The 19,867-nt window shown below is 34.6% G+C and overlaps 1 protein-coding gene across 2 annotated transcripts; it reads right to left on the bottom strand.

Annotated features, from left to right (window-relative positions):
- Positions 1 to 364: 364 nt before the first annotated feature.
- LOC133798727 (protein LONG AFTER FAR-RED 3) lies at positions 365 to 10,682 on the bottom strand. Of its 2 annotated transcripts, XM_062237183.1 has the most exons (15): positions 10,569 to 10,680; positions 9,884 to 10,166; positions 9,656 to 9,757; positions 9,033 to 9,105; positions 8,448 to 8,554; positions 8,221 to 8,344; positions 6,642 to 6,836; positions 5,721 to 5,806; positions 5,291 to 5,398; positions 4,635 to 4,730; positions 4,467 to 4,565; positions 4,058 to 4,132; positions 2,928 to 3,059; positions 2,713 to 2,828; positions 365 to 1,786 (listed from the first exon to the last, which is right to left on the bottom strand). In XM_062237183.1, exons 1-15 carry the CDS (start codon positions 10,586 to 10,588, stop codon positions 1,612 to 1,614), a joined length of 1,791 nt encoding a protein of 596 aa, XP_062093167.1. In that variant the 5' UTR covers positions 10,589 to 10,680; the 3' UTR covers positions 365 to 1,611. The 2 variants fall into 2 exon arrangements, with proteins under 2 accessions (XP_062093167.1, XP_062093168.1); XM_062237184.1 differs by lacking the exon at positions 5,291 to 5,398 and having other exon boundaries at positions 10,569 to 10,682.
- Between the last annotated feature and the right edge of the window lie 9,185 nt (positions 10,683 to 19,867).

Here is a 19,867-nt window from a genome sequence, read left to right as displayed (position 1 = left end):
ATTCATGTGATCTTAAGTGTCAGTTAACATATATACAAACACTAAGTAGATTAAGCTATTACTAATTCTTAAGGCTAAACTAACGTAAAAATCCTTATGTCGTTTATATTTTATCTAGGTCTCCTTAACTTTCTGCCGTTTTTGGCGTCACTTGAGTCAACATTAATATAAAACTAAAACTTATTTTATGTGTAAATAACTTAAAAAGTAATTGTGTTATTCTATTTTCTACAAATCAAATTTATTAAAAAAAATTGGTGTTAGTCTCTATTGATCTTCCAAACACAGATATAAAATTATTAAATTTTAATAAAAACTTATCTAATTATTCTTATTCTTCCAAACACGGATTTAAAAACATTAGTGTTCATCAAAAATCACATAACATTGCCATAAAAACTCGCAAAAAAAAGTCTCAAATATGTGATTCAAAGATCACTTGTCATTTTGGGAAAGAAAAATACACATCGGAAGTATTGAAATAAAAAATTCAGAGAAAAATGTAAAAAAGATAAATAGATCTGAAATCCAACCCCATCAAAGACCTGAAGCTCTTCGGACCTGCCCCCATCGGACCCCATCAATCTACTGAGCCAAAAGATTTGTCTTCCCCAAATCCACCCTGAGACCCCAAATGTTGCAGACCTCAAAATAAAAACCCAGATCAGATCTTCCGTGAGTTCTACCGAACCAGCACCTTTGCTCTTTGCACCCAGGCCTGTGTCATTACGTTGCCACTGCTACCTGTGAGTTCCACCTCTTGCCGGTGTCGAGAAGCTTCTAGATGCCTCTTGCCATTGAAGCTAGCAAGGAGAACTTGAAGAAAAAGAGAACGAGAAGAAGGGGTTTTAGGGTATGGAAGAGGGAGGGACGAAAAGAAAACAAAAAATATATATAAGAAATAATTTATTTTAATTGTTTTGGTTTTTAATTATTTTTTATAAGTTATTTATGGTTTAATTATTTCTTTTAATTTATTGATTATTAATAAAAAAATATTTTTTTAATTTTTTAAATTATTATTTTTTATTTGTAAAGTACCACGTAAGTATTTGGTTAGCATGTATGATAAACGGAAGTCCTACATTTCAGCAATGTCTGTAGTTTTAGAGAATTTTTAATAAGGGAGAAAATTCGAGAGATACGACTTGAAAGTGGTACTAGGGTAAAAAATCCTATTTAGTCTAAGCAAAATATAAAACTCTCTTGAAAAAAATGCAAAATATTAATTTAAAATGATACATACCCTTAAATTTCACAATGCTGAACTCCCATAAAAAAATCTCTCCTAAAATGTATTAAACTTCACAACAAGCTTTTTCCCACATTTTTTGTTTGAATTCAATTAGGAAAAATAAATTCCTTACATCATTTTTCTTTTCTATAAAATATTAATCTATTTATGAAAATTTTACTTACTCTAAAGTTACATAACAATTTAACTCACATACCTACAAATTCCCTAAAAACTTTTTTCCGACCTTTTCCATCGAAAATTCCATGTTACAAATAGAGCATATGATTACCATAAATGGCCTTGAAGATGAAGATCTGATGTGTAATATATCACATACATACATACCCCCTCTTCTCTGCACCGGCAGCATACTATCAGGGATAGACCTGTATTCCAGCTACATAAGTGGCTTCAACCGACGCAGATCCTACTGATGCGAACTCATCCCACGAATCAGTTGAAAGAACAACAAAATCTGCAAGTTTTCCAGGTGATATAGACCCAATATCTTTGTCAAGAAAACATGCACGAGCAGCTGAAATTGTATGCCTGCCATCAGTTGTTAAAAAAAAATTGTCACAAGTAGATTTATACAGCAGAAGAATGAGTTTCGATTTGGATATGAAAAATAATTGTTATCTATTATCAAACAAAGTCCATTATAGAGCAAGCATATATTGGGGGAAAAAAAGGTAAAAATAAAAAAATTCTATATTTAGAAAATAGTATATGATCGGATTTGATCATTTTTATTATTTTCCGTGGTTATATAATCAGTCCACTTGATATATGATGATTTAGTCCCATTCAATTCCTCTTCTTTATGTATATGATGAGACAAAAAAACTTCTCTTCAATTTATTGTTTATAAATGATCAACTTTTTTTTTAATCTTATTTTTCTTAATCCAATTCAGTAATATCTTATCCTACCTACCAAATGAGAGAAATTAAAATCGACTCACAAGCAATTCAAGTAAACTGTTATATGTAACTTAAATTATCTGGTAGCTACGGTGACAAATAATGATTGGAATTAAGAAAAACAGACATTAACTGATAAAAAAAATTAAACAAAACACCACTACTTGTAATATTAATGGAAATAAATAAAAGGAAAATGTGGGACTTGAAAACAAATCACCCCATGATACAAACTGCTAAGCAGCAAAACACTAGGAAAATCTCCTAGTAAACTCAGAAGCAAGACTGTCAGCATAAACATTACACAAAATACTGCAAATGTCTACAAAGATCAGAAAATGGAGCAAACTCTTTTGTGTTAAACAACCGTATAGCTACCCAATGTCTTGCTCTGTCCCATATGGAACATTAAAACATTAATTAGTTATTTTTTCATAATCATTTTGTCGAGCTGATTAGTACTACTTATAAATAAAACATCCTATGTACTCTTATTCTAATATACCTAAAATAGAGAAAATGAAAAAGAACAAACATTATTTTTTCACTTACGCCTTTAATGCATCATTCATCAAAATACTTTCATAAGGATTCCATGCACTTTCCCATGCAGGAGATTTTCTAGTCATCGCTGTTCTGATACTGCCTAAGGGATTTATGTCTGCAACCTAAGACAAATCAGATTGGTTGTGAGAATGAATTAACTGTAGGTGAATACTTGAGAAAGAGAAGCTGCAAAAGCCCTAAGCATAGACCAATAAACTTACAGGCCAGTCTGAACCAAATGCTAAAGTAGCATTGCCACTTAGAAGCGACCCAAACAAATAAGAACCCTTTTGAGCCCTATCAAATCCAAGCTTTTTTGTGGCAGATTCAAAATCATACAATAGGTGCTCTGGCTGTTAACATTTGACATATAAAATTACCTCATATATATAAATAGGTTCAACAAACGTAAAGTATTTATAAGTTCAACCAATTCTACGCCAAGGTGGAGCAAATATTGCTATACAAAGGAACTCATTCTCTGTAAAGTCATCCTAAACATGAATTACGTAAAGTATCATCAATAAATGAACTGACCAGTAATGACACTAACATACATGGCATGGATATTCGCCCTATAATATGCTTGTAATCTCAGGAACCTATATATGTGTGCTTATCCCTGCCACCACATACTTTTATTGTTCTGTTTGTTTCTTGCGAAGCAAACAAAGATTAAATAGAAGAAAAGTAACTTCTACCAATACAAATGATCTTTGTAGATCAAGACTCAATATTACTGAAGTTGTAATGATGGGACCCAAATTTACACTCTAAGGGCTCGCTAGGTATGGATTAAGAAAAAAATAGCGAAAAAAAATGAGTGAGTTGATCATTTACAGATAATAAGTTATGAAAAAGAAAAAAAGGATGAATAAAACAGTAATTTTTATCTCCCCAATAATAGAATAAATGATTAGGGAATTGGTTAGAATAAAATTATCCCACATTTATCAATTAGACTAATTTATCTCATTAGGTGAATTCTAATATGCTCTCTAATTACATAACCTAAACACTTAATAAACATTATACACTCCAATCCTATCATTCTTTCCAAACATGATCTAAAAGACACTCACAACTCTAGCCAATTCTTACTAAAGATTGGACTAACACTTACTATACTTCAGCAACTTACCACCACCAAATAAAAACAAATAACCAAAAGGAAAATCACCTTGAAAAAACTAAAACAAAATAAATAAATTTGAAAAATTAAAAGTTGAATAAAATAAACACCAACTCAAATAGTAGATAACATTATTGGCAATGGGTGTTGATATTTCCTTTCTTGTAACCTTAAATGTTACAGTATGTTACTAGAGTGCAACAGAGAGCTGTGATGAACCTGTACTGAAGCAATAATCCCTAGTTCACCAAACCGGTCTGCAGTCCCAGGTGCAAGATGCTGGGCATGCTCAATCTGAAAATTAGCTGTAGTCATCAAAAAATAAGCATGGAAAGAAATATTAACTTTGAAATACTTAATTGCTACTTGGAGCTTCAAATTATGGTAACTTTAAGAATCTTGATCAAATCAAAGAGTCTGGTCTGATTGTTGCCTGATTTTTTTGTATTTTGTAAATTTAGAGATTTTCTTTTGTTCCAAGAAATTCGGATGTACAGCTATAGATTTAATTTGATTTGCTCCTATTTTTCCAGATTGTAATATGCCAAAATAAAAAAGAGAATTTTTTCTTCCTTAATCAACGAATCATATCACATTTTCTACCCTATTCTAGAGCAAAAAATCTTACCCGGAATCTTCGATCCCTTATTCCATTTTTAGAAATTATGGATTCATACATATCAAGGATCCTGTCATTTGCTCTATCACCTATAGCATGAATGGCAACCTGAAAGAACTTCCACTATTGTAATAATTTTTAATAAGGAAATTTAAATAAAACTACAAAAGAACAGACCTGTAGCCTATGGTTATCAGCAGCTAAAGTCATGTTGAACAGCTTTTCATAATCCGCCACTTGTAAACCATAATTTTCAGGCTCATCAACATATGGCTACAAAAGTTAAAATGCAATCTTCAATGATGTTATTTGACAGGATGAGATAATTAAAAAGGAAATGCATTATATGAAGAAGCAGTTTGGACTTGGGAGTAAGACTGCCGGAGCTCACAAAAATATTGGAGAGAAAAATGAAAAGAAAAGAGAAAAATGAGTTGTTTGGTAGGAAGGAAAAGTGGAGGGAAAAGAAAAGTGAGGTGAAAAATATTGAGTAGGACCCACAGATTTTTTCCATTCCAAATTAGAAAGAAAAATGAAGAGATAAGTTTTACACAAACGAATAAAAGATATACTTTCATTTCTATCAGTCTACTTTTCTATCTCTGCTATATTTTCTCTCTCCCCTATTTTCTTTCCTCTCTACCAAACGTAATATAAATGTCTATATGTGCAGCGTGCACAAATCTTATTTTCTAGCCAATGGGCTCAACAAGATAGAACTGGCGCTCCAGCCCCAAACCGCAAGAGTGATGATAACTAAAGGAAATAATAGGCCATATATGTTGAAATATATTTTTTACGGTTAATGAATGCCAAACTATAATTGTTCTTACCTCATGAAACAAGGCACTATTAGAACCTAAAGATCCATCAGCAAAAGCTTTGACACCACCCAAGTATATCCATTTGCTTATGGACTTGCCAACTCTGTTAACAACATCCTGAGAGTGAAAATGACAACCTCAGGTTTTTTATTGTCAAAACCATTACAGTCATTGAGGTTTATACATGACAGGAAAAATCATTAATTTACATGATATCCATGTTGTTTCCAGTATTCGAACATTTGTTATCCAAGAAATAGCCTTGCATCACATAGATATTATTTAGTAGCTGATTTGATGAAAGGGAGTTCAGGAAAAAAGAAAAAATAACAAATATGGTAAGCAGGGGATCCAAACATTTATTATTTAATGAAGTCAAGCTAAAGCACAAACAAGTAAACAAAAACCACATCAGCTATAGCAGCATTGCACAACATACATGTAAACGTGACCACGTCTCTAATGGAAAAAATAAGCAAACTCTGACCCTCATCTTCCTGGAAGAATCTGCCCATTGATAAACATCTGTGTAATTCAATGAAAAAAATATTTACTGACTGATAGTTCAAGAGGCACAATCACTGTGCTTAACTGAAAGCAAAGACAATAGAAAACCTGAACTCTAAGGTCAGCTTTGAAAAGTTTAAATTTAATAATGTGATCAGTATAAGTATTAGAGAATATATTGAAAACATTAGTCCAAACACGAAACACCTAATTAATCCCTCATCATAGCATGATTTAGTCCCAATAGAATTTTTTATTAAAGTTATTTCTTTTTCTCTTATTTTTCTTGATTCAATAAGCAAATTGATAAATATCTATCTTACTTATCAAATAATATACTATTTTACTATTAAGAACATAAATATATATATTTATATAAAAATCGAGGCCTAAATGAATTTGGCAGATTAAATACTCTTGAAAAAGATGCATGAAACAATTAAGCGGTAAAACAAATTTTTCAAAAGTCTTTAAAATTTCAACCGAGTGTGGTTTAGTAAATCTTATCCAGATAGGACATTAGCTATTTAGGATATCTCAAACTTGCCCAAATCTGTGGATCCGATTCTGTTTTTTTTCTTTCTTTTAAGTCTATAAATTAGAAACTAATTCAGTGAATAAAAGATATTTGAGAATCGCAAGTGATCTCAGTTTCCATACAATTTAGTGTCTAATGATCTAATGTTCATATGCGTTTGTGTACATGTGTTTTGAGCGTTGACACAATCAAGAAATATTTGGCATAGAAGTGCAAATTGAAAAAAAAAAAAACTAATTAAAGTAAAAGACTAAAAAAGCACAACTCTCCAGAAATTTTTTCTTTTCCATTAAAAAAAAGAGAGAGAAAGAAAACCTGAGAAATCTTCCCATGGACGATCCACAGAGGTTCCAGGAAAATATCTCCCAATGTCAACAACAGTTGTAACACCCTTCATCAAGGCAAGACTGCTGGCTCTTTGCAAAGCTTCCCTTCTTTCATCGATAGAAAGCTCCGGAATATATGAGACAACAAGTTTCATTGCAGAATCAATCAGCAATCCAGTAGGTACTGCATAATGTTAACAATGAATTTAACAGAAATTATAGCTGCAATGTTTTAAATTAGAACTTATACGTTAAATAATTCTCTGTGCTACCAAACATTTAAAATATATATATATACACACATCATATATTATTTGTAATTACAGTGTAAAAAAAGTCACACAATCCACGTAAAGAAATATCAAACAGAACATAATTGAGTGATACTACTAAACACACATAATTGTGCCTAAATATTGTTATATGCATTATTTCACGTGAATAGAATTCACGTGATTAAGGATATTTTCAGATATTTGTTAAGTAGTTTCCCAGGTTTATGTATCCTAGATATTCTAGTTTAGTTGTTTCCTCATTTGCTGAGTTTTTTTTACTAAGAAACTGAGAATATATTAGAATGGAGAAAATGAAAAGGTTACAACAGATGATATCTTATCTTATCATCTACTACAAGTAAAAAAGAAACAAAAACAACTTAAATTACACCAAGCAAGCATTACCAATCTCTACGTAAATCAGAAAACAAGAACCCTGAAAACTCTTTAGATTTAAACAGCCACCCAATATTTTAATATTCTTAGTTAAGATATGGGTATTGAGGTTGCAAGATCAAAGAAAGGGATATTTCTATCACTAAGAAAATAAGTCTTAGATCCAGCCAAATTGTCACCCAATATATGACTCTATTCCAAATCTGATCTTCATCAGCTTCGACTCCTTCGGAAACTCCCTTATTTCTTTCTAACCAAATGGCCCATAACAACTTTTTAGCTTTGTACCAATACAACGGTAGCTTTATACATACAATGGTAATTAAGAAGATCATTGTATCTACTGTACCTAGGGTTTGTTTATGTCCATTGCCTCTTTCCTTGTATATAATGGGGGTTGTTTTCCTCTATCTATATATCTCATCTCTTTACATAACCCTGCTCTCTACTCCTTGTTTTATCTAAGGTAAGGGTTTGCATGGTTGCAAGCAACTAATAGCAGTACTACCTTTGATCTTCAACAATGATAAAATCTTACACTTCCCTTTATAACCAAATAAGAATAGTTCGAGTAACTTGTTTGTCGAATTGCAAATTGACTTTTTTTATATAGGAAACAAAAAGGCACATTGATAGAGATGATGGGTTCTCATCTAGATTTACAACCCAGAATGCCAAAACGACGTACGACATACTAAACAAGGAATTGCAAAGTGACTTTCTAGCTTCAGAGCAATTGGATTAGGGAGCTAAATTTAGTTTGGTTGTACAAAAAACTTGCATAGATCATTTTGTGGGGGATTTTCAGTAGGACATTGTTACAAAGAGGATTTTGTATGTAGTTTCTTAGGAGAAGAAAAGTAAAAATTTTTAAGACATGTATGAAGTTAATGTTACCTCCAGACGCAGTTCTCATAATGGCTCCGCCATCTGGATCTTTTGATGAATTATCAATCCTAACAAACTTTAGTGCCACTGAATTTGCCAAGCCCATATGACCATCAGTTCTTGGTAACCAAACCTGCACATTCAAATATTATTAGAAAATAGTATGCTAGTTTAAATAATATTAGAGCACAGAATATCTCTTATCTAAAAACGAAATCTATAATATTATGGCATACAGGATTATTTGGAGTAATATCATCAATCCAAGAAGCAGTTGGCAAATCTCCTCCCCATAGATCATTGTTCCAACCGCCACCCAAAATCCAGGAACCTGGTTTTCTATCTGAAATATTATTGCTGAAATCATAAGTACTTCACAGGTTAAAAATTCAGTTGTTAGAATGAATCCTCAATAATCCTCCAAATCATTAAAATTTTAAGACTAGATTGATCAACAAAAAGCTTGAAGACGAGTTGACTACTATCTAAAATAACATAAATTATAATTAAATAGAATAAAAGCATTTATTTTTCAGTTTTTAGTACTAAACAGTAAACGTTATGAATCATTGATGCTAAAAGCACTACTTTCTTTTTCCACTACTTCCAATGAATAGAAAGCAGTTAAATTTCTAACCTATTCTATTACTTTAGATCTTTTTAAGCAAATAAAATATTAACATCAAGAAACAGTATAGACACACTTTGCATACTTCACATACTGCATAAGAAATTGAATTTTCAAATACAAACGCCATTCTATTGTACAAACTTTCAATCCAAAAAGCAACAGGTAACTACTAAAATTGAATTGAACTTACTTTCTGCTGCTTCTGCAATTCTTCTCACAAACTCATCCTTTTTATTTATGCCTCGGAATTGCAATCGCATCAACTGTATCAATAACAGTGTATGTGGTAAAACCAAATATTAATTTTCACATTACAACATTAAGCAATTTATCAGAATCACATATTAAAATTGTAATAATGTGTAAAATTGCAGCTTTATAACAACAATCCAGACAACCAACCATTATTTTGGCATTCTAGAATCTGAAATACACATATTGTATTGCTTCCAAAACTATCTCTTAACTAAGTAAACAACCAGTGAATTTAACACCCAAACTAACATAGAATGGAACGAACTCGTAAACTCTCACCAAAATTTGCTGAAAAATATTTATAAATAACAATTAGTAGTTGTAAAAGATTCTTAGCTAAAAAATAATCAAGTTAGATTTCTCTCCTTCTGAATAAGAATTCCAACTAAAGTTTATGACAAACAATATCAAGTGTAATTTTACAGGGAAAATACAGTAATTGTAGATAGGTACATAAATTACAGTAAAATAACTCAAAATAGAAGGAATAATGTGCGTGTATATATGCACAGAGTTTGGAACAAAATTCAATTAAAATGGAGGTTGAGCAGAGCTAACCTGTAGTCCACCTGAAATTAAGTGCACATGGGAATCAATAAATCCAGGCACCACAATTTTTCCATTCAGATTCAACTCTTTTGTACTATAACCCACCAGCGCCTACAAACATATACATATTTCACTTTAGTACATTTCTAAGTTCTGAATACTCAAATCAATTTTGAAATTGACGTTTCATAAACACTAACATCCTAATTGAAAATCATTGTGAAATCAATGCAGTACCTTTAGAGAGGAGTAGTTGCCAACTCGGAGAATTCTTCCGCGGCCGATAGCCATGGAATCGGCAAAAGGAATGGAATCGTCGCTGGTGAAAATGAGGGCATTGGTCAGAAGCAAGTCGGCGGCCATGGAAGAGGAGCTCCATTTAGAGGGGAAAGATGCAATAATAGCGAGGAGAAGGATAGCAAGGGAGGCCCAAACCCAAATGAAGGAGGAAGGCTTCATTGCTTTTGCTATGTGAGAACTGAGTATAGTCACTTCCAACTCAATCTCATTTTTATTTGGACTACAACAAAAATTATAAGAAAATATGAGTTTTTTTTTTGTTTGTTTGTTTGTTTGCTTGACAATAAATGAGTATTTTATTTAGGAATGAAAAATTATCAACTTATTATTGATGCATCCCTGCTGAGAACAACCAGGTAATAATAGAGGAACAACAATAAAACCAGAAAGAAAAGAAGAGATTGAAATGGTAGAAAACCAATCGCAGTAACAAAAGGTTCAGGTATATCCACTCGTTTTATGATGCTGAGATTCAGTACTGAACTTTTGCATAAACATATTACAATTCACCTCCCAGCTATATATACACTTGTCTATCCCTTTTGTCTAAAGTACCCTTGTCATCTATTTGACAGATTTACCCCTCTAGCATAACTAAATCTTACCACTGGCCTATCATTACCTCCCCAATGCCTTCACCATTCACCCTCTCCAATTTCCTGCCTTTGTTTGAAGCTATTTGGAAAAAGTTTGATGCTATTTACCTCCAATTTCCTAATTTTCACCGGGAAATATCACTTTCCATACTTGAAGGGATACCCTATAACTAAAAAAATGAATTCTATCCTTCCTCTTACCAAAATCTCATAATCTTTCCCAAAGTTCCTAAAATGACCCTATTATAACTTCCCACCTCTCCCATTCTCTTCTCTCTCAAAACTTTTTCCCCAAACACATCTCCTCTACCCCTAAGATCTGCAACCCCACATCTCCTCCACCCCGCAGTGGCTCCACCCCGACAACACCTCCACTCCCGGCGGCTCCAATCCTCCAAGGTTTTCTCTTGGAGGACAAATTTAATGGGTAAGTACATATAGTGTTAATATTGTGATGGATGTTGTATTTTTACACTTATGATCATATTTCGAACATTTATGTTCTTTTATAAATCTATCAAATAGAAATAGATTCATAATACGTTTGTTGACTGATGATTTAGCCAACGACACGGAGTCACCAAAACAATAAAGACTTGTAAGCTGAATGCAAGAACTAAATGACACCAGGATTTATAGTGGTTCGACCCCAGATATTGGTAATAACCTACTTTCACTTAGTATTTTGATTGATGTATTATGAAACCTGCAATCAACAAACTAGGGTTTACCGAGTTTCACAAGCTCCAAAAAAAGATACAAAAGTTTGTGTATAGAAAACACTAACTCTCTCTGAATACAAATTATTGCCCCCCTTTCAATGAGTCACTTGAGTCTTATTTATAGACTCAAGGACATACATATGGGCCAATGGATCGTGTCTACATTTTGATTCAAGCATATTAAAATAATAACAGAAAGCATAATCTTTACATAAAAATATGGTCAAATATCTTAGAAATATCTGACTTATAACTGCAAATGAACTCTAGCTTCGTTACTACGACTAGACCTGGTCGTATATGTAGCACATCTTCTGTCGTACGGTTATCTTTCTTAAATCCATTGAGCAACTTTTCTTCTGGTCGCTGGTCGACCTGGATGTAATCACTAAATAATCACGTGCAACCCACGTGCACACTAATCTTGCCACATCATCAAATAAATATTTTTTAGGGTAAACATTTGCCCCCAAGTTTATTTTAATGCGATCAACATTTAATAAACTTACTCGACCAGCAATCAATCTGACCTGTCACATCTGTCAGTACTTTTTTCGAAAAAGCAAATAATTATGACATTTACAGCTTCCCATAAATGTTTTGACGGTTATTGCAATTCCTCGTACATCGAAATCTCATTCCCATCATTACCTTTTATTAACGCTCCGAGCAGTATAAATATAAGCCTTTTCATCTTTTTCATTTTTTATTCGAACCTTCTCTCTTCAAGAACTCAGGCAAACCTTCAAGAAAACCTAGAGGTTCCAGTTTGATTCGAGATTTCTTTGAGCAACTCCGAACAAAACCTTCGTGATTTCTCCTACAATCCGTATTGCAAGTAAGTTTTTGAATCCACCCTCTCATTTTTGTATAAATTTTTATGTATTCTGGCCTTGATTCACGAATTTTTGTAACTGGGTTTCTGCTGTTCCTAAGAAATTTTTTGGTAACCGGGTTTAAGCAAACATACATAGAATAAGTATGCTAGAATAAGGAGTTTACGCAATATAAAATACTAGACAATCTTTAAAAATTAATGTGGGGTATAGAAATATTGATTTTAGGTCCAAAATTGAAGTGAAAATTCGATTTTGAGTATTTCGGAAAAACTGGATTTTTCCCCCTTGTTTTCGAAGTTGAAAAGTTTTTTCCGAAAAAAGTTTTCACATTCACTTTTTGATCTGTTTTTTCAAAATGTTCGCATGTTTATTGTGTTTTTATCAGGTTGATGCTAGTCGTATAAAAGCTTAACTTTTATACACGAGCAATGTTATCCTTGTTTTTCTCTTTCTTCTATCTATTGGTCATAGATTCTCACTTCCCCTTTGCTCTTCTCAAATATTTATGCATGATCCCTGGGGAGGTGAGAGACCAATAGATGATGATCTTCTTGCTTTGCTAATCGAGGATCAAGAAAAACCTTCTTTGCCTTTTTCAGAGTCTTCGGCTTCACAGACAAATCCTACGACCAGTCCTCCACACAACCAATCGAACATGGGTCATGTCAACTACATTGCTCATAGGAAAAAGAAAACAACAAGTTCACCTTCTAACCAGCCGGCAACCAACGCCAAGGGTCCTTCAAACAACCCTCAACCTTTAAACTTTTCACCACCAGACATTCAGCCCAAAGCTCATCCTCACAATGGCCCTCGAGCAGAGGTAGACTGGTACATTGCCTCTCCTAGTGTCATATCGACCAGGATGGTGGCAAAATACCCCAAGAAGTGTGGGATTTACGGTATTACCCTGTACAAACCAACACCCGACCAAAGGGAAAACGTACCCGAAGGTGCCTACAGCGCCTGGTCGAGGTATCACGTTGAAGCAGAGGCAGTCTTACCCTTGCATGATTTTTTCCGAGGGGTGGCCAATTATTTCGAGGTCGCCCTTTTCCAAATAACACCCACCGGATATAAAGTCTTTGCAACACTCTATATCCTATACAACCATAAAAAATGGCATGTGCCTACTCCACATGAGATCAACTATCTATTCGATCTCAAATCCAACCCCAACCAGAACACCACGAGGTTCTTCCACTTTTGTCACTAGGAATCTGCTCGCACATTCTTGAGTGATATTACTTACTAGTCCAATGTAGGAAGGTACTTCCAAGAGTACTTCCTTACAACCGACTTGGTTGCTGACAACTTGGCCTTCACGCGAGGAGGTAAACATTTAATCTCTAATCGACCTTTAACTAGTCATTTTTTCATCTTTCCTTGTCCTTAGTTGTCTTGTACTGCATCTAGGTCCATGGTATTGACCAAACCCCACTCCAGAGATGGAGATAAGAGCTACAACCTTGGCGAGCATGACCAGTATAGAAAAAAGCGTCAAGGAGCTGGTCACGGAGAGAAATTTAAGGATGGTCGGTCTTTTATCACCTCACTAGGAAGTGAGGGAATCCACCGCGGGGAGTGCCACTGGAGAGGTCATTGATGGACAAGACATCCTCGAGCAACAGCAAGATGTGTCACAACCCCAGAGGCGGCGACCAACGGGAGTGAGCATCTGAGAACCAACTTCTAGCACTCGAGCTGCTAATACCCCTACCCAACATGGGAGGGGAAAACAAAAACTACCTGAATACACCGGCCCTATACTCAAATATTCAGACGAGAACGGTATAGATTTCTCACTCCTAGATAACCTGCCCATCCCTTGTCATTTATTCGATAGGGATGGAAAATTTAAATTTACTACCAGTAGTTTTAGCTTGGACTTTTTCGAGGCAGATAGTGAGTGTTGCAGTAGTTCTTTAAATAATGTAATGACCATTAATAATAGTTCAGGTATACTACTTAGAATTTCTCTTTACGTTATTCCTTTATTGCGCCAAACTATTTCTTAACATATATGCTCATTTTTTTTGTTTTTCAGTCATGCCATCTAACGATGCTTTCGACATCTATGCCTCCGTAGACTGTAACGCCCTGGATAGCCAAGACCGTTACACTGTGTGTTTATAAAGTGCTAGACTTGCTAATCAAGCCATTTAACTCAAAACGTGTTACAGAAGCTACGAAGGAACTAGGGTTAAAAGTGTTTTGGTCTCAAAAGCCGCACTTTCATTAAGGAACGTTATCTGTTTACACGGAATCCCAAAAATACAAGTTTAAAGATCGTTTACAAAAGTTATAAGACCCAGATACAATAACCAGCCATACTAAGGCAAAACAAGCAGTTAGGTAATCCCTGTCCTGGTCCACTCCTTGACCATGGTGATCGAACAGCTGGCTATGTACATTTCACCTCGGAGCTCTCCACCTCAGGTATAACGTCCCTAAGGTAGGGTACGTCTGCCACATACTCGTAATTCTAGGGTTTACGAGTATGTGAGACACTTGACCAAAAGAATTAAATAAAATGATACGAAGAAATACAGAAAAATTTAAAACTTTTATATAAACTTATTAGAAGAAATTATTACACGTATGAATACTTTAAATTTAAGGCAGCCATAAAAACTCTAAACCATTATTGCATTGTTACTGAGTCCGTGCTCCACAAGTTGCTCAACAACTAAAGCCACACCTGGAAAAATGTTGGAAAATAACATAATGAGCTAACGCTCAGTAAGAAAATCTCATGCATACACATACACATGAATGTCGTGAGTTTGTAGTGCACATATACTAATATGCTGACTTATATACTTATGCATTTCATTTATTGCTCATGCACTTTCAAACTTTACTTTTATGCTCTTTCTTTTAGTTTCACATTTTTATGGGCCCAATATCACTTGTGCACACTGTTTGATTCGGCCAATGCCTGCAGGGCTTGTTACACATATCATATAGAATCTCATGGGTTCTCCTCCGGCTAGTCATCATCTCAGCTAGGCTCATCATAACACTCATTTCATCATCACCATACCTGCCATACTTATTACACATATGGAGGAGAAAGACGGGAACATGGCAAGCATGTCTGAATGGTCAACTCTGACCTAGCCCATACTAGTGGGCAGCCACTATTAGTCTTATAGACCTCCGTCTTCTTTGCTGAACTTACTTAATTGCTTCATCAAAACAGTGGCACCATTTTTAAACATATTATTATCACTTTGCTTAAGTCTTGTGTCATTAAAATGTTAAATTTTACATAAGACTTTTCAAGGCATTTCATAACTTTTCTCATATTCATATGCATGGTCTTATATCACATAATAATGTATCACATAACTGTACATGCCATGCATACATGCTGATGCTGAAATGCTAATGTTCATGTTCATGATTCATGTTGATGGTATTCAATCAAGGCATTGTATCACATCTCATATAACTCAAAACATCTTTAGTCATAATACATGAAGCTTTGGGTTGGTGGCGTTGTTATACCTTAACGTAGAGCTATGGCTCAGGTCTAAGGTTTCCAGCCTAAAAACTTAAACGCTTCATATATCATAACATATAACAAATCATGAACATAAAGTAATCCACATATCCATCAACATAAGAACACATACTTGCACATAATTCATATCATTCTTAACCAAGTAAGACATCTTTCACATATAACGGAATTCATCAATTACATATCACACAACACCCTTATGGTGTTCATATAACAATTCTTCACATACTTAACATATGCATCATCATCATACCATACTTAACTCATCAGATGTACACAATTAATGTAGTCATTCATCTTACACTTAAGCACAAAAGGTGAGATTTACTTACCTTAGGTCCTTAGCTTATTTTAAAATTGCTCAGCAATAGTCAATCAATCAAATCCATACAAATCATATTCAAGGCACATCATTTATTAAATTATATCAAAATCGTAAATATACACTATTGATAGTGTATATTAACAATACCAGAAACTATATAAATGATAATAATAATTATTATCAAAGTAATGCAAATAACTCTTCATATAAAACCATGCTTTAAACCTTGCTCATAAGATAATGTACTCTTATGATAATAATAACAAGAATAATAATTATTGTCTATAAATAAATTTACTTCAATATTAATAACAAAAATACTTCAATAACAATACATATATGAATGTATATATATTCAAATAGTCATTTTATAAAAGAAATCATATTTTTAACATAAAGTTGTAATAATCGATATAATGATAATATTATAAATATAAATATTTATATTATTATTAATTAGTCATAATATCAATTCCAGTAATATAATAAATATATTTTATCCAAAATTTACTGGTCTTACAAATATCAATAACTGTAAGAAACTAATACTGATATTATTTTGATATTCAAATATTAACAAAATATTAATATATAAAAATATTTGTTAAATAATAGGTTTACTATAAATCACACTTTTCATATATATATATATATGAAATTATATTATTGATTTACTTAACAAAATAATAACAATAATAATTAAAATTACTTAATCATAAAAATTTCCATATTAATATAAAATCAATTAAATATGTATTTTTATACTTTATTTAATATCTAATATTTTCTAGAAAATTGGACAGCACAACGGCTATAAAGTGGACAATCCCAAAATCAAAACATGTATAAAAAATACATATAATCTCAAACAGCCAGTAAATTACAGAAAATATTCCATATATCAATAATATATAATTATATACTATAAATACACATAATAACAATTACTCTAATCAATCACAATTAAATCACAATATAGGTCAAAGAAATTATACCACAATGATTGGGTTCCACAACAAGTCAAACTGTGATTTTCTGAAACTCAAAACGTACTTCGGAACCTCAAACACTAAGTTTCGACCGTCGGTCTACGGTGGATCGCGGTGGCTCGTGGTGGGCCCACCACCCAACTATGGTAGATGTAGGAACCAGTTATTGGGTTTTGAAGCCCACAACACAAGGAACACGATGGTGGTGACGGATCGGCAAACGGATGCCCGAGGTGGCCGAATTGCAACTTTGAAGTCGCGGGGTGGCCGAACTTAAATCGACCAGTTGAGGTGTTTAATCGGCGAGTGAGCTCTAGATTCCCGCGTGGTCGATAGTTCGGAGGCCTCTGAATCCAACGGTCCGGCGCGTGGCTATAATTGGTGACCGCCGGCGGACGTTTGGTGGTCGGGCAAACGCATGCACGCGAGAGAGAGAGAGAGAGAGATTTTATGAGGAGAGAGAGAGAAAGAGATTTTATGAGGAGAGAGAGAGAAAGACTCGATTAAAAGGCTGAAGACTTTTTTTTTTATTTATTTAAATTACACTTGGACCCAAAATACTAAAATTCTTTTCAAATAAGCCCTTTAGCAAAACTTTCTTAATTTTATAAAAATCCCCAATTAAAATTATATGACATTTGGGTCCAATACTTGACTACTTAAGTTTCTTTCTCTTTAATCTCATTAAAAACATAAAATGATATTTTAAACACTATTTTTCCATTAATATTTCTTAAATTTGTAAACTTGTACATTTTATGTATTAAAACTTTGATTTATAATAAAAATGTATAATGAAAATATTGTGACAGTCAGAATCCCGTGATCCGTAAGGGGAAAGATCGGGTAAGCTGTGCAATCCCACACCGCCTGGGGAAGGTCAAGTGTGATGATTCTAAGATTGTGTAGGTATGAGACTACGCAGTTGAAGATGGCTTAAATGGATTGATGGGTACTACCTATACCAGGAAGGTGCATCTTCTTTTCGGTAGCCCATCACTTGAGAACTCCATGGTTAAGCATGCTTAGCCTGGAGTAATCTAGGGATGGGTGACCTCCTGGGAAGTTTTCCCAGGAAGTGTGCGAGTGAGGACAAAGCATGCTGGAAAGACTTGTCTTGGTTTGTAGGGCCAGTCGTCATTCCAGAAAGCAGCCATTGTGATGTGGGGCGTCACAATTTCATAGGCCCATGGTTCCCATTGTACTTTGGATAAAATCATCTAGATAGTCTCAATTAATTGATTTAATTATCAATTATAATTATAAAAGTTGACCAGGTCAATTTTGGATAGTTTCACAAAGTTATGTAATTTTGAGAAAAAAAGATAAATTATGGCAGATTTATAAATTAAGATAAATTGGTATATAAATTAATAAATAAGTTTAAATCAAGGTTCAAATTATAGATGATTAATTTAATAAAGGATTTAAATAATTATATATTTAATTGAATCAATAGAAAATAATACAGGCCTTGATTTTAAGTCCAATGGGCTTATAATCAAATGTGAAATTTCACAGGCCTAAAATCCATGATAATTTTGACCTAGGGCTTTAAAATGGCTATTATTTTATTATTTTTTTAATTAAATTAAATGGCTTAATTGAGTCTATAAAATGAGTGCTTAGAGAGAAGTCATTAATTCAGATTTCTGAGACGACAGATAAGTTTAATCACTGGTTTTCTGATAGTTTTAGATTCTCTCTAAACACAAGTCATTTTCTAAGCCTCGTTGATTATTTTCTCTTATAATTCTTCTCTGTATCTATCTCATGTGTTGAGAATTGCCCACACCAGTCCAGGTGATTCTAAAGATACATTGGAAGACTGTGAAGAAAATAGAAGATCGGTTTAGTTTCTTGATAATACTCTGCGACATAGAGGATACAAGAGTTAGAGAAACTGAAGGAAGAACTCTTTAATTCCGCTGCGTATACTGTAAGTATTCTATTCATTGTTTCTCTTTGAATTCAATTTTAGAAACATGTTTTAGGCTATCTCGTATTAATTTGTTTAATATTAGATTTACATGAAAATAAATAAAGATCATGTATAAGTTTTCCCAACAATAAGCATGCTGAGGGAGTCCTTGCCATGTACCATTCTTGTACTGCCATTACTTGTTTGGCATGGTCATCGTGCCCGTACTCTAACTCATCTTGGTTTGCAGGCGCATTTCGTACCTGTACGACCTCCTCGAGCCACAGGTTTTTATCCTCGCAAGGTATCTTATTTCTAAGGACTTCAAGTGTTGAAACCCTTATACGTTATTCTAAGGTGCTTAGCAATCATGGACCTTGCGAGACGACTCCATGAAAATGAGCCAAGAGGTGTCTCGTGAGGCCTCCGTCACGACACCCCGAGCACCCCTTGTGATGGGTGGTCATGCGAGGCGCTAGCACGGGCGAGGCGGGGCGAGGTGTGCGAGACGGTGGTGCAGCACGCCTTGCTGCGTGAGACGATGGCGCAAGGCCATCTCACGAGACCCTTGGTGCGGGGCCATGGGGCGAGACACTTGGCGCGAGGCCATCTCGCAAGACCCTTGGTGCGGGGCCATGGGGCGAGATGCTTGGTGCGCGAGACCGTGGTGCAGCACGCCTTGCTTCGCAAGACGATGGCGCGAGGCCATCTCGCGAGACCCTTGGTGCGGGGCCATGGGGCGAGATGCTTGGTGCGCGAGACCGTGGTGCAGCACGCCTTGCTTTGCAAGACGATGGCGCGAGGCCATCTCGCGAGACCCTTGGTACGGGGCCATGGGGCGAGACGCTTGGCGCGGGGCCATCTCGTGAGACCCTTAGTGCGGGGCCATGGGGCGAGATGCTTGGCGCGAGACCCTCCTGACAGTGCGTGAGGCCCTTCTGGCCGAGACACTAGCGCACGCGCAAGACCCTCTTGGCAGCGTGCGAGGCCTTCCTGGTCG

The sequence above is a fragment of the Humulus lupulus genome, chromosome 8 (genome assembly GCF_963169125.1).
Source record: "Humulus lupulus chromosome 8, drHumLupu1.1, whole genome shotgun sequence".
In the NCBI taxonomy this organism is placed as follows: domain Eukaryota; kingdom Viridiplantae; phylum Streptophyta; class Magnoliopsida; order Rosales; family Cannabaceae; genus Humulus; species Humulus lupulus.
Note: the sequence above shows the minus strand (reverse complement) of the source record. Positions and strands in the feature narration are given on the sequence as shown.

Excerpts from the sequence above, each read along its gene's own strand:
- LOC133798727 (XM_062237183.1), bottom strand. The coding sequence starts at position 10,588 with ATGGTGAAGGCATTGGGGAG. Across the intron at positions 8,555-9,032 it reads AATTGCAGAAGCAGCAGAAA|ATAGAAAACCAGGTTCCTGG; the intron begins GTAAGTTCAATT and ends ATAATATTTCAG. Across the intron at positions 4,133-4,466 it reads TAAGGGATCGAAGATTCCGG|ATTGAGCATGCCCAGCATCT; the intron begins GTAAGATTTTTT and ends GCTAATTTTCAG.